This window comes from Anguilla rostrata, chromosome 5 (genome assembly GCF_018555375.3).
Source record: "Anguilla rostrata isolate EN2019 chromosome 5, ASM1855537v3, whole genome shotgun sequence".
Classification (NCBI taxonomy): Eukaryota; Metazoa; Chordata; class Actinopteri; order Anguilliformes; family Anguillidae; genus Anguilla; species Anguilla rostrata.
This window is the reverse complement of record NC_057937.1, coordinates 46,952,153-46,977,456: the sequence shown is the minus strand read 5'-3', so window position 1 is coordinate 46,977,456 and position 25,304 is coordinate 46,952,153. Positions and strand designations below refer to the sequence as shown.

Below are 25,304 nucleotides of genomic sequence, written 5' to 3'. Positions count from 1 at the left end.
AAAAAAAAAATAATAATAATAATAATTGTATTGCTTTAAATTCCCAGTAATGTCCTGAGTATATGTGACTCAGGCTGACAGTTTCACAGGTGCTAATAACTAACCAGAACACAAGGGTTAATATTACAAGCATACATTTCGGCTTTGTAGTCTAACAGGGTGCTAACAACCACTAGTTTGTTCATACAGTAAAAGTATAGGATATATACAAAGCTGTTCAATGTTCACGTGTCAATTATTTCTTATCAACCATAACTGAATAGTGAAGTACAGAACACAATTGCAGCATCTGTGTGATCATAAATAAATTTATTTCCCAACATTTTATTTTATTTTACAAATCAGTGGAGTTTATCAATGTAAATGCCGTATAGTGAAACTCATATGAGACACAGTACTGACAAATGAGGTAATATGCATTCGATAAAAACCAGTGTTGAGGGCTAGATCTTAAAAGTGCTGTTAGACAAAAAGCTCTCAGTTACAGAAAAATGTGATGAAATCAATTTAAAGAACTGGGGCAACTTTTTTCCCCAGATACATAGGTGTGGCACTCTGACAGGCTGTCCAAAGGCAGTCACATCTCGACACCTCTTTGCTTGAAGAGCTGCTGCAGGTTGTTCTCGAGTGTCTGGTTGGTGCCACGTAATCCTCTCACTACCTGTGCCGCCCACACAAAGTACTCCTGGACCCGTTCTTCTGTCCAGCCTAACAGGAGTGAAAAAAGGCCTTAGAAGAGATTCTTATGGAAAACGTATATCATAATATAATTGGCTGAAGAATTCAAAAAATAGAACATGAACGTGAACAACCATTTCCGATCTCATTGTGATTTAAGATTCCAGATTCAAGATTCAACACTTTACTGCCATACCAACTTAGCTGTTACGAATTTGCCTCAGTGTATTCATGACAGAACAACAATAACAACAACGATATCAAGCACAGCATAATGTAAATAAAAAGAACTATTGTGCATTTGGATTGTACGTTGTCATAAACAGCTGGTATATCATTGAGTAGCTATTCAGTAACTGTATAGTCATACAATAGGTGCTGTCGAGGAAATGAGTATTTTTTGTTTTAATGGCTCTGAGTCTTTTCCCTGAGGAGAGGGGTTGGCAGGGTGTGTGGAGTCTTTAAGTATTTACAGTCCTTTGCGCTAAATGCAGATCTGATAGGTATCAGAGATCGAGGTGAGCTCACGGCCGATGATGGATTTAAGATAAGATTATTTCATCCTGTGCACTCACCAGAGGGCGTGCAGCGGTTGAGATCCCTCAGGTTGTACAGCTTGTCAGCTAGTTTCACCAGTTTGGCCTGGTGGCTGCAATATGGCGCATGCTCCACCTGCTGACGCTTCCTCTCTTGCTTGGTCAGAGTGCGGTCATCTGTTACTTCTTGGACAATTCTGGCCACCGTCTGCCCGAATACCGCCTCAAGCTCTGTAATGGTGGTGTCAGTGTCTTCCACTGTATCATGAAGCAAAGCTGCCTGAAGGGTTTAAAACAAAGCCAAACTGTAAATGGAAATTTTTGAGTTGTGATGTTTTGTGACCTTGGCTGTATTCAGAATCTGTTCTTCCTTGTATACTCAAGGAGATAACACAGTTATAGGTGTACAGCATGTTATGCAAATTTTGGTACACTTAATTACAGCACAGATCAATGCTTCTGGGGACTTGAGAGTAGACACATTTGGTAAACTTTCACCAGCATGTTAAGGCACATACAATTTAATAACAATAAAATACGAGTACACCAGCATGTTCCATTCATATAAGAACAGTGTGTAGGTCGAGAAATCAATGGATTTCCATGTAAAGGTAGGCTATTTTGCCACACATATTAGCATGGATTAGTGTCCATCTTCTCACCTTACAATACACAGAAAAAGTAAGCAGAACTACACACCAACCTAGATGATGAAATTAAAAGAAATTTACCTGTAAAACTTCAATGTCAGTAATTCCACCTTCATGGCTTAAGATTCTTGCCACACCTGTAATAAAAAACGGGAGGAAAAATACAATGGAAAAAATAGATTAGATTCAACATCTGATTGTGTATTTGAGGGCCGTGACCGCCTTCGTTGTTTACCTACCAATTGGGTGGTTGATATATGGTGTGGCTTCAGGGTCCTTCCGCCGTTGATTTTTATGTTTTTCTGCCGCAAAGTGTACGGTTTCCAACAACAGCGCTGAATCTGAACTCATTATTTCACTACAGATAGCAGGTCATGTATACTGGAGTAACATTTATTAACGCTACGTTACCCACAACAGACTTTAAATTTCACCTGCTACAAGTAATTTAACTAGTTACCTATTCGTATCAAAATATATAAATAAATAAGCAAAATAATTACTTTGTATAAAGCCCACAAATATTTTCACTCAGTTAAATGAGCAAAACGACTTTTGCCCATCGCTCTTTCCGTGTTTGACTCATCGAGATATACAAGAATGTGGATAGCTTCCGCTAACCTGTTCCACAGATTTCTATGGGAGCTGCTCATTGGCGCATGAAGCCAGCTCATGCAGCTACCAGTTTGACTATGGGGCTTTTTTGGAACCGGAGCATGCGCACTGTGTACCTAAAGTGAAGGGATGAATAGGAATTTTAAAAACCTTTTATTTATTACTGTGCAGCTTCGGTCCCTGGAGAGTAATTAGTTCAGTGTGAAGAAATTTCAGAATCATAAAGTTATGTCCAAAATATTATCATTTCGCCATGGTAAATTCATAGTTTTGAATGGACGTCAATGGGGGAAATTTCCTTTTTGGCACCAGAGGCTTCATAAACTGCAATACCTAACCTAAGCACTGGAGTTTTCGAGCTTCACGGGGAATGTCGATCCCTGGTCCCCTGATTTGACTACAGCCTTCATTGAACCGGATGTATCCTGTTACTTGTCCGGAAGAAACAAGCATTGCAGCAACTTTGCTTCCGCATCCAAAGGAACGACAAGGCGTCAGCAGAGAACAGTTCTCTGAGCGTTAGAGATGAGCTCCGAAATGACAATGTTAGCCAGATAGCTTACTACTTTGATTTAGTCGGCTGCGCGTATTCCTGCATGTCACCTATTAGCATTAACTTAGCGGTTCTATTGCAGTTGCTATGCATTTAGTCCAATAATTGGTTGGTGACAATTAAAGGCAATTAACATGTGCTGTGCAGTGTATTGCTGCTTGTTAGCTCGATCATGCGAAGCTTTATGTTATAGCTAATGTTGTGAGCAACATTAACGTTTGGCATCTAAGTTGTCGCTCACACTAGTTGTCTAACGTTTGACTCATTTTATTTTGGTAGATACATTTGTTTTGAAATGTTCGCCCCAGGTCGTTTGAAATTGTTTAGCTTGTATATGGCATAGTATCAACGACAGAAGCTTGTGGTACAGCTATTTAGCTGTAAGTTAAATTAGGACCTTTGAATACTAAAAGTAAATGCTGGAGGTTGAAATAGATTCATTTGTTGCTAGTTTTTTAAACGTTTATAACTGATTGGGTCATACCGCCAATATTTGACAGCGCTAGTACGATAGGAAGAGGGTTTGCAAGTAACGTAGCTGTGTCAGTCAGCTGTTCCCGCACGCTGTACTGTCGCCCATCTGTCCCTATGGCACACAGCAGCAGACGAGATGCCCCCGAGCCACCTGATTTTTCTCTTCTCAAGAGACTGGCAAAGGACCAGCTCATCTATCTCCTGGAACAGGTACAGCAACCCTCCTTATGAAACACAACCAGCTGCTCTATATGTCCACACTTAACAATTAGCTACAGCTCCCATTAAAATATATAACTGTGCCCTCTTGTTCACCAGCTCCCTGGGAGGAAGGATCTGTTTATTGAGGCAGATTTAATGAGTCCTCTGGATCGCATTGCTAATGTCACTGCTCTCAAGGTACATTGTGTGTTGTTGTTTCATCATGGCAACCTTCTATGCTATTTTTTCTCATTTTAATTATTAATGTGTGTTCTTAATACATACACTTAAACTACGTTTCTCCGGGGTCACTCTTTAAAGTTCTTCCTGCTTATTTTCTGTTTGCAGCAACATGAAGTGGACAAACTGTATAAAGTGGAACACAAACCAATTGTCAGCATGTGTGATCAGTGAGTTCTAGCATGTCCCTGGGAAAATCCCAAGCCTATTTGAAAACCCCACATATTTTAAGGATCTTTATTTGATTTTTTCATAGTAAGTGGATATATTATAGAAGTACTGCTACTTCCGTAATTATTTTTAGTACACAAACAACCCCCCCAGGCCCCACTCCCCTGACATACAACAACATGAGATAAAGAAAGTTAGCATAGCTGCGTATTAAGAACATGTATATGTACAAGTATAGAATTATAGAATTATAGAATACTCAACTGCCTTAAGAGTACACAGAATAGGCCTGGGGGAGGGGCTTGCTGAGTGGGTGAGGCCAGGAGCCCAACATAATAATAATATTTTTAATGTCAGAGATGAGCACGTCCAGTCTGTCAAAGTAAGAAGAAAGAGGCTGCCACCTAGAGTAGCATTTATTAACTGAAACTCTGGTAGAGTAATTAAAACCCAAACATGCTTTTAAGTAGTAATTTAATATAATCTTCTCAATCTTTCTGTTTCCCGAAGACTGTGCTTTCTGATTCGGCCCCGAATACAAACTGTGAAGTGGGTTGCTGGTAAGTTGGACTATAAGATTATAATGACTTCTGACCTGTAAAAACAATTAATTAATGCAAAATATTTGCTGAAATATTTTCAGATATTGTCAATGCGGACAAGGCAGCCGGGAAATTCAGGAGATATAAGATCATATTTAGTCCACGGAAGGTGATGTGCTTCCCTTTTACTTTCAAAGGCGCAAAGACACTTATATCCTTTTAAATAAAGAAAACCCGCATGTACTCAAAGTTACTGCAAAAGTCTTGTACCTCGTTACCTTTTTCAGTTCTACGTATGTGAGGCGATTTTGGAGGAGCAGGGCGTCTATGGTGGTAAGTGGCTTTACATTATTTATGTTGTAGAACTACACATCCTGTGTGGTGTTATTAGAATGCCCCTTTCTCTTTTTTTAGATGTGAGCACTGATGAATGGGATTTCTACCTTCTGCCTCTGGATGATGACATCATTAGCCTTGAGCTTCCTGAATTCTTCAGAGATACTTTTCTGGTATGGATGAATGATTAAAAACATTGAGTGGTCGACTTTCTGGTATCGATGAGCGATAAAAACATTGAGTGCACAAACATTCGTCAGCTCAGAAATATGAACAACAGTAAACCAAGTTTGAAATTGATTTTTATAAGAGCGGTGTATTATGGAGAAATTCTACTGTAATGATCAGGGTAGTAATTGCTACATGTTTTCAGGAGGGTGACCAACGCTGGATGACGACAGCAGGCAGTGCACTTCACCTCCTGCATTCTCTCTATGGTCCTTTCTCAAAGGCTTATGGGATTGGCCGTTCGGCTAAGGTAAGACACAAGGGTTTTCAGGGTTAGCTCCATATCAGTGCACAAGAGTGACTCCTTTTGTCAACCAGTCACCTTACAGTCTGCCTGTGTCCTCTGGAAAAATGTACACCTACTCAGTGGCTGCACGGCTTAGTTGGTGGACTGCAATGTAAAGTGGAACCAATGAACTACATAAGAACTTATACAGTTCAGTGAGCGGAACCTAGCAATATACACAATTGTGTCAGTATCCTAGATTTGCTAACAAATTGGCTAGCCTGCAAACTTAAACATTAAACCTATAGCCAAAAGTAATGATCATTGATATTCACTCCCAAAAATGTTTGTAAGCGACTGCCACATTCTTGTTTTAGATGACATATGCACTGTGGAGGGAGCTAGTGGAGGAGGGAGAGCAGAGAGCTCGAAAACCTGATATTGGGACTGTCTTTCTCATTGATCGAGGTATGCAAGCTTATCTTATTGGCTGTTGAGTCTATCTGTCTATCCCTCCATCTATTTTTGGAAGTGTTCTTGTGGTTGCAGTATGTCATGTGTATGTTCATTACTGTATAGCCTATGTGCTGCCAAGTTTGTCCTTTACTGTGGTCATTGCAGTAATTCACAATTCATTTTATCAGTTGAGGATTCATTATATACTCTTTTTCTTTTCTGCCCTTTGTTGTTAAGATGTTGATTTTGTCACTCCACTCTGCTCTCAAGTTGTTTACGAAGGCCTAGTGGATGATATCTTCAGGATTAAGTGTGGTATGTAGTGCACCAAGTTATTCATATTTGATCTGTTTGACTTAAACTAGCAATTGTGCTGTTTGGTTACTTACATTTAACACACTCATGGCGTGATATTGTGAGTGGTTCTTAGCTTTGCTATGATACTCAGCATTGGTTTGAAACTTATGGCAGTGACAGCTGTACTAGGTAGTTCTTTTTGGAGTCATTATTGCATATGATTATTGCATAGCCTGTATTCAAATGAACATATTTTGTCATGTAAATATTGTCCTTATCTGGGTTCTGTAACTGCAGCAGTGCTCCAACATCTAGTATAAAGCCTTCCCAGAAAAGTGGAGGTTGTTATAGCAGCGGGGGTGGACAACTCCATATTAATGCCCATAATTTTGGATGAGATGTTAGATGTTGGATGTCAGGTGTCCACATACTTCTGGCCAAATAGTGTATGATTATTATCATTTTAGAAACATTTTTACAGGAATATCACTTGTCTACTCACATATTGTTTTTAATTTTAATTCAAGCATGACCATTTTCAAAGGGAATTGCGCTTTGTTATATGCAGGAAGTGCGGAGTTTGGTCCTGATGTCACATCCTCTGACAAGAGTGTGAAGGTGATGCTAAACTCTCAAGACAAGGTTGGTATGAGGGAGGATGGCACTTTGTGAGTGTGCTCTCTGTTGTGTGTCCGGATTGCTCTGATTGGATGATTTTGTTCCAGGTATTCAATGAGATCAGGAATGAGCATTTCTCTAATGTCTTTGGCTTCTTGAGTCAGAAGGCCAGGAACCTGCAGACTGCATATGATGTGAGTGATTCTCTCCATTTGAAATGGCTTGTAATTTTTTGTGCTTCAACTTAGTCAGTTCTGTTAAAAAATGTTATTATCAATCAGTCTGTCCCAAGTTATGTATCCATCTATCTATTTATCCATCTTCAAGGGGAATTATGTGTGGTGTGGTGATAATGGATAGAAAATGTTGAGAGGTGAACCTACAAGGGAGCCTTTTGAAAATGTGAGTAAATTTGTAAGGAAATAAAAGGCCACTATCCATCTCTCCTGACACCTCCTGCCTCTTCCTGCAGAAGCGGAAAGGGATGGACATCAAACAGATGAAAACTTTTGTCTCAGAAGAACTGAAAGGGTTAAAACAAGAGCATCGCCTGCTCAGCCTGCGTGAGTTTGCTGACCTCAGTATTTAATCATCTGACTGATTTACACCACTCCCACCACTTAAGCACTTCCAGTGATGGTTGGTGGAACTGTTTGCAATGTACAGATTATCGATGTAAAAACTATTTTGCCTTGAAACAGTCAGACATTTTACTGTTGTAAAAGTCTTATAAAAACACAATGTTTATCATTCATAAAATGGACTGCATTTATATAGCGCTTTTATCCAAAGCGCTTTACAATTGGTGCCTCTCATGTCGTACACATCACTCAACTGCATGGTATTACCAAAGCTAATAAATGTGCTAATTCCATATTTCCCACATAGATATTGGTGCAAGTGAGTCAATGATGAAGAAGAAAACAAAACAAGACTTTCAGGAGCTTTTAAAGACAGAGCACTGTGAGTTTACAAAGCTACATGACTTGCTGCCATGTTTTGGGTCTTTATATTACCCTTTAGTTCCTTTATACAGAAGGTATCTGTTTTAAATACAGAACTTTTGGAAAGATGCACATGGTAGTTTTAGGTATATAATGTAGATTACTTTTCTCCCTTCTGTTAGCTTTGCTGGAGGGTTTTGAAATTCGAGAGTGCATTGCCTACGTAGAGGAACACATAAACAGACAGGTAAGCATAAGAAGGGCAGGCCTACAAGTGGGCTTACAGTGGTACATTTGGATCCTATCTCTGGTGAGACTGAGATTCCTAGAACTGTTATTTAATTGTTTGTACTGTCCACTAGGTCTCAATGATTGATAGTCTTCGACTTCTCTGCTTGTTGTCTCTCACAGAAAATGGTGAGTCTGTGTGCCAATTCTAATTTGGAGAAATGGAAGCATAACCTAAATAAACCTGACAAATGTTTAAAAATGAATTATATGTCCATTTACCTTTAGGACTTCTTCCAAAAGATTATCGGTCTCTGAAAGCTCAGTACCTTCAGGTGAGTATTCCCTTTCCAAACATTTTAATGGATTTCAAATGTTTGGTCTTTGCCTTAGATTTCCTCCCATTTCCTGCCAAGAATATTCACTGATACTCCAGTGAAGTTGTAATTAATCTTGTTTACTTTTGGCATGGTGTACTTGACAGTACAGCTTCAAAACTTGTTTGGCAATATTACGTTTTTGTCAAGTCTTGTCCAGACACAAAATTGTGACTCCACCCATCATGGAGTTAATGAAGTTCATTCTCCAGTCACTACACAAATCTGTTTTTATCTCAGACACAACTGACCCTCTCTCTGTGCCATCCCCTTCAGAGTTACGGTATTGAGCACCTATTAACGTTTGCCAACCTGCGGCAGCTGGGGCTGCTGGTGGAGCAGCAGCCAGGGGAGACGCTCACTGTCATGGAAAGCAAAGTGGGCAAACTGGTCAATGACAAGACTGCAGGTGAGGTACCGAGGCAGGGCACTTAGAATCAAGAGGATGAACAGTCAATCTGTTGGTGAGACTGGTGTGAAATAAGGCGGATAAGACGAGGCATCTTTGAACATGTTTTTCTAAGCGCAGCTACACAGTGTCTGCTGGAGAATAATTCTGAGATCAGACAAACCATAGCATAGGTGCCACTGTAGCATAATGATGTGGCACTGGAGCGTAATGGTTAGGGAACTGGACTTTTATAATTCCAAGTTTGTAAGTCAGGACCCCACGTGGGATGCTTCCGTTCTACCCTTGAGCAAGGTGCTCGACCTGAATTGCTTCAGTAAAATATCCGTCTGTATTAATGTATTGTATGTAAAAATCGAATCTGTGTAAATCATTTTGGATAAGAGTGGCTGCTAAATGCAGACATGTAAATATCTTGCGAACGAGCTTTTGTACGTGTATAGTAGATGGACTGCTGTATTGGAGTCTGTGGATATTTAAATCATGCAAAGTGTTTTCCAGGAAAGTTGACTGATGCCTTCTCATCACTGGCAAAGAAAAGCAATTTCCGAGCGCTGAGCAAGAGGCTTGCCCTAGTGAGTAATCAGTTAATCGTATAGAGATCGACATTAGTTATTTCCCTGCGCTTACTCGTCAAGTTTATTAAACTGCCTTTGTGTGCCTTTGATCTCTAAGCAGGGGTAATAAATACTTGGCCAGAACACTTTGTACTGGTGAAACGAATGCTAAAACAACATGTTTGTTTTTAGGTCCCAAAGTCAGGGGAGGAGTATGACCTCCGTATCCCCAGAGACATGGCCTACATCTTCAGTGGAGCCTATATCCCCCTCAGCTGCAGACTAATAGAGCAGGTGGGTAGCCACAAGTCTGTTTTGTAGTACAAACATAAAACTACACATAATATACTATGCAATACATATGTGTGTGTGTGTGTGTGTACTTATTACCCTATTTCTGGCTGCTTTATATTATATATATTTACTTGGAGTCTTTATCATGTATATGTTTTCCACTGTACAAACTATTCACGCTTTACTGAAAGATTAAAATAATCTTTGAGCCTTGCCAGTGTGATATTCCCTTGACCTATCAGTATGCAGGCCTGTTCTCTCCATGCTCGTTTTGTCTCTCCATAGTCTTGTTGTCCTGAGATGCCAGTGTGCTGTTTCTGCAGGTCTTAGAGCGGGATGGCTGGACTGGGTTGGAGGAAGTTACACGCATGCTCAATGGCAATGAGTTTGCAGTGACAGGTGGGGGCGCTAAATCCCAAGGGCCAAATCACACTGTGGCAATGCCTCTTTTATCATGGGGATCTGCTCCAAATAATTTAACATTATATATATTTTTTAATTCTTTTTTGTTTTAAGCCCACCAAAACCCCCTAACATTATAGGCATGGAGATGTATTACTGAGAATTTATTAACTTCTTGCTTTTGAGGGAGCAACAATAACTGTATTGAGGGTATTGCATTGCATGTATTACATTGTGGGTAGTTCTGTAAGACAAACCTTGTACAGTAGGGCTTAATTAAATGCAAACAAACAAAAAAGAAACATTTTGAGCACTATTGGGTGTGAGAGAGGCTTCAGCTGGGGTGAGGCTAATGGAGTGGTCAGACTCCCATTCTTCCTGCTGCGACTGTCTGAAAATGGTTAACTTCCTATCTGTTAGCATTGATGCAGGTACTTTTCCCGGTAGATCTGAAGTTTAGGTTTGTCTGTGCTGGGACATTTTAAGAAAAAAATATGTTAACATGTCTGCACTGAACCCCTTCTGGTGAAATTGTACCATGCAATAATAGAAATATGCTGAACATTTGTTTGAATATTTCCCAGTTCATTACTAGGAGGCTCCCTCCTAGTAATTAACTAGGAAATATTCAAGCTTAAGCTGTGCTTGCTTAAGACTTAACTTTTCATTTGGATTGTTTTGTTTTTCACTAACATTTATTAGTCTGGCTTGTATAGGGAAGAGCTTTATGAAATATTGTATAATATTATCAGCCTTTTTATATATTGAACGAGGACTGCCTATTTGCTGGCCTCAGCTGCTGTTGTGTATTAATTCATTGAGGTTTTATGTAGATTTACAGCCGCAAAGAGAGAAGTGCTGTCTCACTGCATTTAACACCTCTGCCCTTTCAGCGGGCAACAGTGGAAGCGAAAGCAGGCTCAAGACCGACGCCCAGCGCATTATCCTTGTGATGTTCCTTGGAGGCTGCAGCTATTCCGAAATCTCAGCACTACGTTTTCTGGGCAGAGAAAGGGGTAAGGAGACCCAAAGTAATTCTGTAATTTGATCAAAAATGGGAATGTCCTAGAAATTACAAATGAACATAGGAGACATAAGCGATATCAAAATTGTATTAAAATACTTCAATATTAACCGATTGAAGGGAGAATTAAATGAGCATGGAAGAGTTGTGGAAGAAAAGCCTTTCTTCAAATGTCATAATCATTGTAGTTTCTTATTTGTAAATTACATGTGAGTTACAGAATGTGAATAACTATATATGACTGAGGTGGCAGGGTTTTGTAACAACAGAAGTTGTGCTTTCACATCCTATTGTCTTAAAGTGACCATAATCAATATAAACTGACTCATCTGTTACATATCCACCCAGGGTGTTAACAAAATAGTAAAACTTAAAAATGGTAAATAAGGTTGAATATGTACAGTGATTTATTTTACTTTTTTTAATTTTATTTTTTTAATGCATAACAGTATACAATTGTGACATATATTTTGTTTTTCTTTTAGGGTTTAAATTTATTGTGGTAACAACTGCCATTTTAAACAGTGCCAGAATGCTGGAAGCTATGTTGGACAGCCATGTGTGAATCCTAATTCCTTCCTCAAAGGCCAGTAGGAAGATCCAGGTACAAGACTGTCTTCCATCAACAAGCTGTAAAACCACAAAGATCAAGACATGGGGAAATCTGATTGTGCCATGTTCATTTGTCCAGTAGAAGAGCGTACTGAGAGGATATTCTGCTGATACGAACTCTGATATCTTAGCCCCATAAGTTTAGATGCTTTAAATAAAACTTTGGGAGCATTCTCAGTGTCATTTCTCATATTTCAGTAGTCCAAAACAGGGAGCACAGTGGTACAGTGGTGCAGTGGATGGCACTGTCGCTTCACAGCAAGAAGGTCCTGGGGTTGAATCCCAACTGGGGTCTTTCAACTTGGAAGGTGCATGTTCTCCCCCTGTACACATGGGTTTCCTCCCACAGTCCAATGACATGCATGTTAGGCTAACTGGAGAGTCTAAATTGCCCGTATGAGTGTGTGAGTGAATGGTGTGTGGTCCTGCGATGGATTGGCAGCCTGTCCAAGGTGTATTGCCTGTCTCTTGCGCAGTGCATGCTTGGGTAGGCTCCAGCGCTGACCAACCCTGACCAGGAATGAGTTAATGGATGGAATGGAAAAAATAAATCAATAAATGTAATAAAGGTCATAGACAGGGGTTGGCTGCGGTTGTGAGTAAATATGACTGAGGGTATTTAAATTTGAATTGACATCAGATTATGTGGCACCAACACGAGCAACACCTCTGGATGTGACAAAAATCTCAAAGCATATTTCAATCTCTTTCATTGCAAATTTACACAATTTATCTTGTTGGCTTGCTGGATATAATTTTTGGTTCGGTGAGTACCAGCTGGCCAAAGTATTGCCTCTGATTATTAATTTTCATTTTTAAAAGATTTAAGAAAATATTTTGGCAAGATTTATGACACTGGTCCCTCTGTGTGTGTTTTTTTTTTTTTTTTGTGATCTGTTTTCCAGTTTGCGCAAATCGGTAGCCTACTCGCCTCTCCCATAATTTGATTTTTAATTTTCAAGCACCGCAAATACAAGTGACCTCACATCGGTTCGTTACAACCTAACGGGGTTTGGTTACGTCTGGTGTGATTGGTTAACGTTTTGTATTGTGCCACTCATGGGTGAGTGATTGTCTTGAGCGTTGAAAAAAACAACTACCCCTGGTGGTTCCTGTAGCGACGGTTCCGTGACGCTAGGACCGTCGTAGCCAATGAGAAGTAAACCTACATGCGGTGCACTATTTGAATCGGCAAAGAAGAGAGACAGTATATACTGGCTAGAACAGAAAAGCTCGTTCGCAAGATATTTTACTTGTGATTTCAAACTTTTTACAGTAAACGGACTTGGTGCAAACATTACCATAAAGGAAGATCTCGAGGAGTGCATAATGAGGAGGAGGTTTGTAAAAAAAATAAAAGAAATAAAAAAACATGGTTTTCGCTTTAGAACGATCTTAGTTATCCAGATAATTTACTAGCTGCTCTGCGAACTGTTTGTTAACGTAGTCTAATGCTGCATTCTTCAGTTTTGTTTATACTAGCTGGCTAGGAATAGGTAGCGTTAGCTACTGTGTTATCTAGATACACAAGATGTTCACCATTAGTAACTAATAGTAATAGTTTTGAAAATACTAACATGGCTAACGCTAGCCCGATAAAATCGATAGCTAACGTTAACCTAGCTATGTCATTGGCTAAATGGTGGTGGCATGGTATGACAATGTAGCTAGTCTAGCGAATGCTAACGTTAGTCGGATTATCAAACAGATCCCTAGTATAATAGTAACGTTGACTTATTAGGTAGTTAACTAGCTAGCCAAATGATTTTTAAGATCGAATAATATTATATGATTGCAATGAACAACATACCATTACCTAACGTTAAGTAGGCGGTGACATAGTCTAACTTTAGATAAGATAAGGTAATGACATTCACAACGGTTTGTATGTATACCTAATGCTAATTCCATGCTAGCCTGCTATTTTGAACAACATTTGTCTGTGTAGCGTTCAAGTTTCTCGAGTCTAGTTGTGCTTCACTGTGACCGTTAGCTAAGTATTTAATACAAGGCGTGATGTAGCTTACTAAATGTAGGTAGCTAAATTCTGTTGGAGCGTTTTGATATAGCATTACCGTGTGATTGTTAGCTAGCTGTCATAACCTTATTCGAGGTAACGTACAGCCAAGGGAATTTTGCAATCTGCAGATGTCGAAAATGTAGCAACAATTAATGTCAGCTGAATGTACTGACGAGCTAGAAAGCTGTCGTTTGAACTTAAAAACCGAGACCGTAGAGCTGGCCAAACCGGTTGGGTGTGTCTCGCCTATGGGAAAAGTTTAGCATTATCGGTTACAAATAATTACCATTCCAATGAGTTGAAGTAACACTAAGCGCAGATCTGTCGCTGAGAGCTTGAAATAATATTAGTTCGCAAACTTTACTGACGTACCCCAGAATTTATCCAAGTTATGTTTGCTAGGCAAACTGAGTGAATAAAGCCGTATTGTGACATTTCTATCATGCTTTTCTGCTTATCTTATTACTGAAAAATTGGTTAATGTTGATGTTTGGCAAATATAAACAATTTAGACACTGTTACATGCACAGCCTTTGAATGTAGTCCTTTAAATTCACTTTTTGTGTTAGAGAAATTAAAACCTTGGGTGTTGTGGTTGCTGATTGAGAAATATTGGTGCATTTTGTCTGGCCCATACCAGTGAAGTGCTCGCAGCTGAATCGGTGTCATGTCTGAACAAAGCACTGTGCCGCCTGAAGGATATTTGGGAGGAAATAGGAATCCCAGAGGACCAGCGACTGCAGAGGACAGATGTTGTAAAGAGTCATATAAAAGTAAGTTCTGCCATCAAATGCGATGAGTGGGTTTGCTCTTGGGGGTTACCTGTACGCTCTCATGAGTTGCCCACAGGACTAGCCTAAATGTGCACTATCCCCAGGGTCTGCTGGAAATGATGATCGCAGAGGAAGAGAGCCTCAGGAGCCGGTTGATTAACAGCATAGATATGTGTCGCAAAGAGCTGGACATTCTGTGCAGGGAACTGCATTTACCGCCGTTTGAGGTAACCTCGCGCATTGTTGACGCCTTATCTTGACCTCTGTCATTGTGAAGATTTTTGCCATTGTGACTGTCTTTGCCGTAGGCACCGGTGCAATCTTGTACATCGTCCCCCAGTGGTTTCACAGAATTTTGGTTCTGCTTTGGCAGGAGGAAGAAGGGCACACGATGCTGCAGCTGGAGAAGGACATTCGAACCCGAGTGGAAGTGATGATGAAACAGAAGAGTCAGAGGATGCAGGAGCTCAAAGCTCTTTGTCAGCAGGACCAGGAGCTCTGCGACATTCTGTGCACAGACTCTTACAGTATCAGCCCCGACTTGGTCCCCTCCCTGAAGGACCTGGAGAACTTCCGCCAACATATTGTCAACCTCACTGCAGAAAAGGTAAACCTCTTCTATGGCCACTGTGAGCCTCTCCTTCACATCCACAAAAAATGAAACTCCTCAGTCTGAAATACCTAAATTCACTATGGTGCTTTAGTGGTGTTGCTTAAAGGGTACCTCATGGCATGGTTTTATTGATGGATTGTGTATTTAGAGTTTTACAGCAGGTAGTAACAGTGTTGTATTGTTTGATCCAAGGATCGGAGGCACAAAGAGTTTGTCTGCATTAAGAGACAAATTATCTTGTGCATGGAGGACCTGGAGCAATTGCCAGACACTAGTTTTGAGCGGGATGTGGTGTGTGAGGATGAGGACGCCTTCTGTCTGTCCGAAGAGAATATTGCATCGCTTAAACTGCTTCTCCATCAGGTGAGAACCTGTCACAGACGTTAATTAGTTCACAGGCTTGTTCCAGCAGACATTTATGACAGTTTTGTGTTCTCTCTCCAGCTGGAAGATCAGAAGGCGGTGAATGAGGCAGTTTGTAGCTCTTACCGCACAAAGGTCCAGGCGCTTTGGGAGAGGCTGCAAATCGCCCAGGAGGAGAGGGAGGCTTTCTCAGAGCATATGGCCTTGTCCAAGAAAAGAAATAGGGAGGCTGTAAGGAGAATGTCAATCTGAATCAATTTGTCAAATTGTCTGTCTGTTACTATGTTAAACTGCTGTTTGACTTACTCTCTGACTATTATCTGTTTATGAATGGCATAATCTAAACGTATAGTTTAATTTGTTTCAATTCCATTTCAGTTAGAAGCTGAGATAAAGCGCCTTGAAGAACTAAAACTTCAGAACATTTGGAACGTTACTGCAGTTATCCGTGAGGAGATTGCCTCCTACTGGGACAAGTGTTTCTTCAGCGAAGACCAGCGTCAGGCCTTTGCACCGTACTATGTTGGTAAGTGGCTGTTTTGATAGAACCAATCAGTAGCTTGCGTAATCTATGGGTTCATTTTAGGCTAAGGCTACCACGGTTCTTTTAAATTTACGAAGAGGAACACATCCATTATTTCTTTCTCCAGATGATATCACTGAAGACGTTTTAAGCCTGCATGATGCAGAAATCCTTCGTCTCAAACAACATTATGAGGCCCACAAGGAGCTCTTTGAGGGCATTCGCAGTTGGGAAGAAAACTGGACACTCTTCCAGGAACTTGAGGTGAATGTGATAAGTAGTTGATTTTAACTTCCTTTTTGTTTTTGACCTTTTGTTTTACTTGTAACAAGAATTCAATGGTTCTTAATCATGGAGAAGTTCCAATAGGCAGTGTTTTGTTTGATGTGATTCATTAAATGGCCTATTGTTCGTTTCACAGAAAAAGACAACCGACCCTTCCAGATTTACTAACCGTGGAGGAAATCTTTTGAAAGAGGAGAAACGCAGGGCTGATCTGCACAAAAGCCTGCCAAAGGTGGGAAATCAATCGCAGAAAGTCTGCTGAGAATCAGAAGCAGACTTGTATTCTTCTGTTAACGTTTTTGGTGTGGAGTCATGTTGATTTCTTGATGTTGGACTGTTCTGTTGAGGCTGCCCATAGCCCTTGAAATTTGAACGTTTCACCATGGAAAATGTTTATTTTACCTCAAGCAGAACATGTATATATCATGCTTGCTTACTAGCTTGATTGCAAGTATCTGATATCAGCCTGCTGCAAAATTGGCTAGCTAGCTGTTTTGCACATTGAACACGCTACCAAAAGTCCTTTAAGTGTTATTTGCTGACGAGAGGATCTGAAATTGGTTGTCAGCACAATTTCGGAAACGCTGTTAAAAATTATTTCAAAATTCCATCTTCAATGCTGCCCATTTTTATTGCAATGATAAAAACTGGAGTTGTCTCGTTAAATTATAGGGACTAAAATAACTTGGATAACTTAGAATAACTAGGATTTTCTTATTTTGTGGGGGACCTGTGCAGAGTTCTTGTAGGGTGTGCAGGTGTTTTCCATTGATGAGTGGAAAATTTAAATGTGGTTTGTGTGGAAATGTGTTTTTAATTTTTCAGCTGGAGAAGAAGCTGAAGGCTGAGATCGATGTTTGGGAGCAGGAGCAAGGCTGTGAATTCTTAGTCAGGGGTCAGAAGTTTATGCAGTACGTAGAGGAGCAATGGGAGACGTACAGGATGGAGAAAGAAAGGGAAAAACAGGAACGGGTAGGAACACTTGCTTCACAAAATGATTTTTGGCAGGGATGATATGGGGCGGTGTAGTAGTACATTTTAGAATGTTGTGTTTTTAAAAACGGTCCCCATTTCCAAATGTGTCTAAGTCTGCTTTTAATATTTGTAAAAGCAACTGAAGAAAAGCAAGCAAACGGAGGAAGATATGCTGTATGGCACTGCTATTCGTACTCCGTCTAAACGCAGAATTCCAGGCGCCGCCACACCTGGAAAAATGCGAAAGGTAATGCTGGGCCTTTTGGCTCATGTCTTGTACTGTCGCGTGTAGAATTGCATGCCTTTTGCGATTTTTGTGGAGCACATTTCTCATTGACTAAAACTGACTGTCCCATTCTGTGGCAGAAAATCTATGTGAAACTGGTTAATTACTCCAATAGTTGCTTCTGTCATATTTCATAATGAAGGTATTTTTATGCAAGTTTTAAGCTATGAATTTTAACTGATTTCAACTGTTGTGCCACTAACAACCCTTGCATTTTCTTCAGTTCAATACCACCTCCAGCATCTATAGCACCACTCCTAACAGCACAATGCGCTCTGTCTTTGGGGGAACCATCTGTCGCTCTCCAGTGTCCAGAACCCCCCTCTCGGTAATATAGAAATTTTTGCTTCTGAAAGCTTTGTCTGATACAGGATTTTATCACCGTTTACTTTGCATCGCAGTAACTTTGCCAGTGCTAAATGTAAAATTAATTTCACAGGAGTCGAAACACACAGAATAATTCACATGAACTTATTCTTTGATTTTTCTCCCCAATGTCCCTTCCATAGAATGGTCTCATGGTGCGGACACCAGGACGCAGCAAGACTCCAAATATGGGTCTGATGAAGCACAACAAAGAGAACATCTCTCACCTCAATGGGACTGCTCTGAGTGGTGCGTCGAAGACGCCAGCAGGCTCACAACGCACCTTCAGCATTAACTCTGTTGCCAGCACCTATTCAGAATTTGCGGTAATTGACATTTTTCAAAAAAAAAAAAAAAACATCTACCAATCTCTTCAGCAACACACAGTCTAGTTGGGAAGAGAGACTGTTGAGAGGCTTAACATTGTGACTACAGATTAAAAATAGCATGTAGAGTTAATTTTGCCCATTTAGCTTGGACAGTCTTAAAATGTTTTGGTTCTACAGACTACCCAGTCACGATTTTCCTTGACTGTGGATTAAATACTTATTGCCTTAACACCACACAGGTACAGAAAATATCTAATCATGCATTCCATTTTAGATGGAAATTGGCCACATTGATTCCACCGCCCTGCAAAGGTTTGTATAAATGAATGCATTTTGGAACCCATGGCAAAGATCTCCCTTACCTTCTTAATGCTGAATATTAACAATCTAATACAAGTCCCATTCGGTGGTACATTTTTGCTTTTTAATATATATTTTTTTAATTGAGAAAATGAAGGATGAACTGAAGGGAGAAAGCATTAAATATACTTACACACCTACGCACCAAAGCAAATGACTAGGCTGTGTGTTGCTGTTTTCATTAACCTCATCCCAGTAAATTCAGAATCCTTTAGGCGAAATCCAGTTTATACATTTATCAGGAATTTGCCAATGCTTCTAATGTTCTAACACCTGCTGGATAAAAAAACTTTTCCCCTCTTTCAAATTTCTGTCTTATATTAAAGACCCTGTGCAATCAAATCATCATATTTCTAGTTCTATTACACGCAAACCAATTTGAACCACTGAAAATCAATACTATGATATGTGCAGTTTAATTTGGTTCATCCCAATAATTTGGTATTTGTCATTTGAAGATTATTTTAAAACGATCAGCCGTTAGGCATTTTAGTGGGCTGCCAAACAATTAAACTTTAAGTGAATATGCATACAGAATGCACAAGCCTTTCTGACTTGTACTGGTGTTTAGAAATAACATATTTGTATTTTCCTTTTTACAAGTTTGTATAAAGTATGCTTCTTAACCTTGATGGTAATTAACTCTTAAAATCCAAGGATTCAAGTATTTCACAGGGTTTTTAATTGGCTGATTTTCTCTGCAAAACCTGCGCTGGGATTGGTAGATGATTTAACCAAAATTGTGAAAATTCAAGATGTAAGACCAGTCGTTTCTAATAATTTTAAGTTTTATTATTGACAGTATTTATACTTTATCTATTTTGTGTAAAATATCCCTTTGTCATAAATAACTAAATAACTGTTTTGCTTTATATAGAAAACCAGAAGAATACACAGTTCACTGAAGTACCATCCCTTGGTCATCAATTTAATGCTTTTAGGATGCTGACATTTTATGAATTCACTGGCATTTGTGATGGTTCATTGTGTGCTTGATTTGCCATGACCTTTTTAACCCCTTCTCTGCCTTTCCACAGCAAGAACTTTCAAGGGCATCCAAATCTAACTCCAAGCCCGGAGTCTTGAACTCAACCGTCACTCATATTTGATCTTGGAACGCAAGCATATGCACCCTTTCGCTGTCCAGTGAGGGCTCCGTGCTTTGTACAAATGGAATCCGTACAGTTTATCTGGTGTCTGCATTTGTATGTATTAATGAAGGTAGTGATGTATCGTCAAGAATGTGGATGCACACGGAAATGATGTTATATAAAAAGTTGTAATATATTTTATTGTAGTTAACACTTTTAAAGGCTTCTAATTGTTGCACCGATCAAGCGCGTCTTTGTTTTAAATTGGTATGCGTTTTTTTCTCTCTGATTTAACAGTAACGGGAAGCTTCGAAAAGTGTTTTTCTGTAACTTTTTTCTACCGACTTATTTGCTCCTGAAGGTCTACATGGTTCGAAGTCAGTCAAGTTGGAATTTATGAACGCTTTCTAACACATGCTATTTTAACCTAATCTGTGTTTCTACTTTTGGGTATTTTAATCATCAGTTGCACATTTTGTCACTACCTGAATATCACACTGCTTTCTTCTATTTATTCCTGACACTACGTGACACTCTCCAAGGCATGGTATTGAATTGATAGTCTTTTTTTTATGGATGGGATGGGTCTATGTATTTGAATCCAACAAATTTGACTGCTTTATATAGGCAAAAATCTATTCACATTCGTCATGTATTGCAAACCCGTTTCCAATATGTAAATAAATTCCTTTTATTTCTAAAGTTGTAACATTGTCATTTTTTCAAGTATTGGCGTGAAAGTACAATAACCGCTTGCTAATTGTTTAATGGCATTAGAAATCGGTGCTTCCCCCAACATGGGATTAGTATCGTGCCTGGGGTTAAAACAAGATTAAGATTATTGTCCTTTTTTCTTATTGTGTATCCTTTTCCCAAAGTTGATATTCACGCCCTATTTTGTAATTTAAACTTTTACAGCAAATATTTTGGACGGACGTGTTTATTGATGCACCAATTTAACTTCCGGGGATCCATTTCTTGTAGTCCGCTGCTAAAAACGTGTCCGGATGTATTTGTAAGTTCTTCCTAAACGCAAAAAGCGTGCTAACTCGGTGTGTGCGGGTGTAGTACTTGACTACATGCATACCGTTGTACTTAATAAATAGAGGAACTATTTTCCCCCAGTTCTCCCCATGAATGGATTGCTTCGAAGAGGATTTAGTTAACGCACTTAGAGAAATTGTAAAGGGTAGTAATTGGCAGTGTGTAGGAACAACATGTAATTTTAAATCCCAATGCACCAAGTAAGTTGTGTTCATTAGCCACCTAAACGTTTTTCTTCATCGATATGGACGTATAGTTCTTATTTAAGTTAGGTTATGTCAGTTGTATTAGCTGCATTTTGTCAGTTATTTAACACTGGACACCCCGATGAACGCAAGCTAGTTTGCGAACTAGCTACATTCAAAATCTAGCCTAAACAGGAACTTGAATTAACTTGACAATATTGTGTATGTATCTGCTTATTTGAAGCCGACAGATGTGTCCGTTACATTTGTATTTTTATTATTTTCACGAGACTTTATTCGGAAGACGGAGAACACATTGTTCTTGTACACGCCGAAAATGATAGATACTGGGCGATGGATTCATCGTGTCCTCATGAAGGTAATGACCTAGTGCGTTATGCAGAATGCTAGTTTAGTCAACGTCATGTGATATCTTAAAGATGCTTGGTTTGTAACGTGCCAACGATAAACGGCGTAAATTAAAGAAATAAGTCAATACACGCAGATCAAGTGCAGTGCTAATATTGTATGTTATTGGATTATTGGAGAAAGTTTGCATACACTCTAAAACTAAACGTGCGTTTATGTGCAGGAGGACCACTTGACCTTGGTGATATTGAGGACTTGGGCAATGGAAAACTGGCATTAATATGTCCTTGGCATCACTTCGACTTTTGCCTGGAAACAGGTGAATCCTCCACTGGTCTTAAGGTAGGGGATGTGATCACCATTCAAGGAAGGACCCTCTCAGTTTGATAGATATAATATTGACTGAATCAAGTAGATAGTTCCTGAGCCTAATAGTTTTTGATAACTTGATCAATTTTATTTAAACACTGAGTACCTTCTATCCTTTCTCTTTTCAGAACCAAGTCTATGAGGTCAGAGTGGTTCAAGGAAAGATTTACATAAACACACAAAATGCCCTGTCACTTTGTCCCATTCCAGAAAAAGACACAGTATCATTTGGTAAGAAAAATTAAGATGATGTATGCTAATTTTGGACATAATTCTTTTAGCAAGTCTGTGGCTCTTATAATTAATCATGCAGATTAAGCATGGACATTTCCGTTTATTTGGGGTTTATTGTTTAGGCAGATTGTTACCAGATAATGCAAAGTCCACTCCTGAGGATTCGCTCTGCTTCTGGGCAACAAAAATCCTCCTTACCCCAGACCCCAATGAGAAGGTAATTAGGCTGCTTATTGAAATAAATGCTATAGCCATGGAGTGGAATGTATTCAGTGCACTGCTGTAAAATAATACTGGAGACTTGTGATGTGGTTTGTTTCCTAGCTCTGATTTAACTTATTCATGATCTGATCTCTCAAGGTCGCTTTGACGCAGGAAGTGCTGCAGCGGTGGAATTCCGGCAAGATCACGGACGTGGGCCGGGCAATGCCACCAGCTCAGCCCAGCAGGAAGGACAGCCTTACTGTGCTGGAACCAGGGAAGATCAAGCGGGGCAAAGGAGGCACATTGGTCAGGACATAGCAGGAGTTTGACATTGCCATTCAGTCAGCTCTCAGAGGCTATTCCTTCTGGAAATTCATTTTAACTGAATTTGCAGTAAATTTTAAAGTTTCTACTTGAAAATATATATACCATTGTGTCCACGATACACAGTCTTTCAGTGGGTTTGCCGTTTTGTTTTAAAACAATTCAGTGATTGTAATGTAATATTAGTTTGATTTTTTGAATGAATGAAACCCCTTGTTTTTTATTGCGGTAAGGAAATTACTCTTGTCAGCCCAGAGGGTAAATATAATCTGCTGTGCAGCTTCATCAGTGTCACATGGCAACATGGTATCCTCGCTGAATGCTCAAATGCCTTTCACTGTGTCCTGTGCTTTTGTTCTGATAGGCCAGCCGGATTGCCCTGTTGCACTCTTTGGCTAATATAGAGCAGTGGGCCATCGACCTTTCCTGGGACATAATTGCCAGGTTCTCTTCCGTGACACTGAGCTCTGGGGAGCCTCTGCCCCGACAGTTCTTCAGTGACTTTGTCAAAGTGGCGGGAGATGAGGCCAAGGTCAGTTTCAGAACAACTTTAGCTCACGTCTGAATAACTTCCGCATGAAATATCATTAAAATAAACATTTTCCCCCACAGCATTATCACTTGCTGGAGAAACGGATCACCGAGCTCGGCAGCTTTTTTGGTTCTTTACCTGTGCACAATGGTAGGTGCTCTTCATTCATTACTCTTTTCATTGGAGTATTGCTAGTTACATGTGAGAGATGTTGAAAATGTGTTTGTCTTTGCAGGACTCTGGCAGTCTGCGACAGACACATCCCATGACCTTCTGGCCAGGCTGGCAATTGTCCACATGGTACACGAAGCCAGGTATGATGGTTACCCAGGTCAAATGTCAATGCCAGATTCATAAGAATCTTCTGTTCTCAAAATATTTCCAAACTTCATTTGACTGGCGTGCAGATTTCATACATATTGTCTGAGTCTCCCATATACCAATTATTTCCCTGCATTCTCCATGTCTCAAAAAATTTTTTTTAAAATAAATGTCTCAACCCCATGTAAGTGCAGCCACAGGTTTGATTTCCCACAATAGGTTTGTACTCTGTCTATAATCCCCCAAAATTGTGGGAAAATACACGAGGATTGTGGGGACAAAATGTGCTAAACCATTGCGTTCAAAACTAGCATGGTGGGTTTGCAGTTGAAGTAAACTCAAAATAGGGCTCGCGCTCACAAAACCAAAGGGTGAAGCCAAAAGCAAGCCAGTCATTTTTCTGAACATGTTCAGTCAAATGTATTCACGTTTATCTGTAGTGGTGGTCTCAAAGGCGCAGTTAATATTTCCCGTGCAGTGGAGTGATGAGGCTGAGTTGTGTGTCCCTGCAGGGGTCTGGATGTCCATCCCCAGACGCTGTCCCGCTTCGCGGCGCAGGGTGACACAAGCTCTGTGCAGGTCCTGGAGGTCATCTACAGCGATGAAATCACTCACGTGGCTGCAGGGCTGAAATGGTTCACATACATCTGCTCAAAGGAAGCACGGGTATGTTCTGTTTTGTAGGGGTGAGAACTTCTGAATTCAGCTTAAAATTCCCATGTGTTCTTAGTGCAAGTAAAGGCTATGGTAGAACCTCACCTCCCATATCTGACGTTTCTTTCTGTTCTGCACCTCATCCTTACTCAAAGTAGAGGTTGAGTATTTACCATCTCTCCTTAGGATTGTTTGTCAACGTTCCATGAACTGGTGAAGCAGCACTTTAAAGGATATCTGAAGCCTCCCTTTAACACTGAGGGAAGAAGAACAGCAGGAATGACAGAGGAGGTGGGAGTCTGTGACATATTTATACCAGAACATGTTTAATGTAAACTGTGAATTGGACAATTGTACGAGAATTTGTCCTGGGCCCCCCGTATGCAACTTCCAGAAAACAATTCATGTTTTTTGATTAATTCTTGAAAAACAAAATGAAAAAGTTACGCAAATGTTTGAAGTGAACCCTTTGCAGTTAATCTTAGTCTGTTTCATTCCTTCTTTCCTTAGTGGTACGTGCCTCTGGTCAAGCCTAGCTGACTGAAGATTTTTCCGCAGTCCAAGTCCAGGTTTTACATGGACACGCAATCTCAGAGACTTGTCTGTTCTGTAACACAACTGATGAGTGTTACGAGCATGAAACTGGTGTCAGTTGTAACTACAGTCTCGCAAACCAAATTGAGAAAGGTTCTCACTCCCTGGAGTTCAGTGCAAAGGTCAAGGCATTATTATTGAGAATCTGCTTTATTTATTCTGATCTTTGACTCATCATCACTGCATTGTCATGGACTGTAAATTAGTTTGGAGGCCAACAGCATCATATTCTATATGCCGCCAATCTCATCACATTCATGACCACTCAGCTGACTGTTAAATCACAGAAAACCTCAGCACTTGCTATATTGCTGCTGATAATATTATGTTGTACAACAAAAGGATTAAACTGTGACGCCATGAAACAGTTAGTGCAGTTTATCGCATCACCTCACTTGATATCCGATGGACAGATTTTCCAGATCACCCCATGGTATGAATGAGCTTCTCAGCCTTTGGTGAATCCTCTCTCTACCTGTCCAGATTTTGCCATTGGGTGCTACTATGTGTCTCATGAGCGCGTCATTGTCTTCTTATCTCTGCAGTCGCTGTCCTTGGAGCTGTTAACATTCCACAATCCCTAGCCCTGCAATGGGTGAATCATTAGAATTACTACATCTATATTTGGTAATGAAAAGGAAATAAAGGTAACTGTGTTTCCAGGAAATCTCTGAAATAAAAAGATAATCCCTTTTCAAATGTTAAATTTGTTTCCATATACTCTTATAATGTATTCAGAACCGACAGTTTAGTGTTCTTGACATCAAAAAGTGGTTGCTTGCTTCATTGTTTTCAGAGCTCCATCCTCTTTAATTATTTAAT

The 25,304-nt window shown here is 39.9% G+C and overlaps 4 protein-coding genes across 7 annotated transcripts; 3 read left to right on the top strand and 1 right to left on the bottom strand.

Moving 5' to 3' along the window:
• Positions 1 to 292: 292 nt before the first annotated feature.
• On the bottom strand, positions 293 to 2,526 carry hddc3 (HD domain containing 3). The gene is made up of 4 exons (XM_064336665.1): positions 2,104 to 2,526; positions 1,946 to 2,001; positions 1,254 to 1,494; positions 293 to 708 (listed from the first exon to the last, which is right to left on the bottom strand). The coding sequence occupies exons 1-4, from the start codon at positions 2,213 to 2,215 to the stop codon at positions 578 to 580; spliced, it is 540 nt and encodes a 179-aa protein (XP_064192735.1). The 5' UTR covers positions 2,216 to 2,526; the 3' UTR covers positions 293 to 577.
• A 343-nt stretch (positions 2,527 to 2,869) lies between these two features.
• Positions 2,870 to 11,703, top strand: vps33b (VPS33B late endosome and lysosome associated). Its single transcript, XM_064336654.1, has 23 exons — positions 2,870 to 3,716; positions 3,825 to 3,905; positions 4,056 to 4,117; positions 4,629 to 4,678; positions 4,762 to 4,829; positions 4,948 to 4,993; positions 5,075 to 5,169; positions 5,370 to 5,474; positions 5,828 to 5,918; positions 6,144 to 6,221; positions 6,772 to 6,845; positions 6,929 to 7,015; positions 7,294 to 7,384; positions 7,710 to 7,784; positions 7,948 to 8,012; positions 8,128 to 8,182; positions 8,282 to 8,328; positions 8,647 to 8,779; positions 9,281 to 9,354; positions 9,529 to 9,630; positions 9,954 to 10,029; positions 10,926 to 11,048; positions 11,542 to 11,703. Exons 1-23 carry the CDS (start codon positions 3,621 to 3,623, stop codon positions 11,619 to 11,621), a joined length of 1,854 nt encoding a protein of 617 aa, XP_064192724.1. The 5' UTR covers positions 2,870 to 3,620; the 3' UTR covers positions 11,622 to 11,703.
• Positions 11,704 to 12,841: 1,138 nt separating this feature from the next.
• Positions 12,842 to 20,354, top strand: prc1b (protein regulator of cytokinesis 1b). 4 transcript variants are annotated; one of them, XM_064336650.1, is made up of 15 exons: positions 12,842 to 13,008; positions 14,329 to 14,461; positions 14,566 to 14,688; positions 14,835 to 15,068; positions 15,267 to 15,437; positions 15,519 to 15,668; positions 15,816 to 15,963; positions 16,088 to 16,224; positions 16,382 to 16,477; positions 17,071 to 17,217; positions 17,357 to 17,467; positions 17,730 to 17,834; positions 18,016 to 18,198; positions 18,476 to 18,513; positions 19,599 to 20,354. In XM_064336650.1, exons 1-15 carry the CDS (start codon positions 12,998 to 13,000, stop codon positions 19,645 to 19,647), a joined length of 1,836 nt encoding a protein of 611 aa, XP_064192720.1. In that variant the 5' UTR covers positions 12,842 to 12,997; the 3' UTR covers positions 19,648 to 20,354. The 4 variants fall into 4 exon arrangements, with proteins under 4 accessions (XP_064192720.1, XP_064192723.1, XP_064192722.1 ...); XM_064336653.1 differs by having other exon boundaries at positions 12,843 to 13,008; positions 18,016 to 18,121; XM_064336652.1 differs by lacking the exon at positions 18,476 to 18,513 and having other exon boundaries at positions 12,843 to 13,008; positions 18,016 to 18,121.
• A 269-nt stretch (positions 20,355 to 20,623) lies between these two features.
• si:ch73-314g15.3 (uncharacterized protein LOC368688 homolog) lies at positions 20,624 to 25,188 on the top strand. The gene is made up of 12 exons (XM_064336659.1): positions 20,624 to 20,896; positions 21,172 to 21,260; positions 21,474 to 21,592; positions 21,748 to 21,850; positions 21,976 to 22,070; positions 22,214 to 22,363; positions 22,746 to 22,913; positions 22,994 to 23,063; positions 23,149 to 23,227; positions 23,747 to 23,900; positions 24,075 to 24,179; positions 24,399 to 25,188. Exons 1-12 carry the CDS (start codon positions 20,790 to 20,792, stop codon positions 24,426 to 24,428), a joined length of 1,269 nt encoding a protein of 422 aa, XP_064192729.1. The 5' UTR covers positions 20,624 to 20,789; the 3' UTR covers positions 24,429 to 25,188.
• Positions 25,189 to 25,304: the final 116 nt, after the last annotated feature.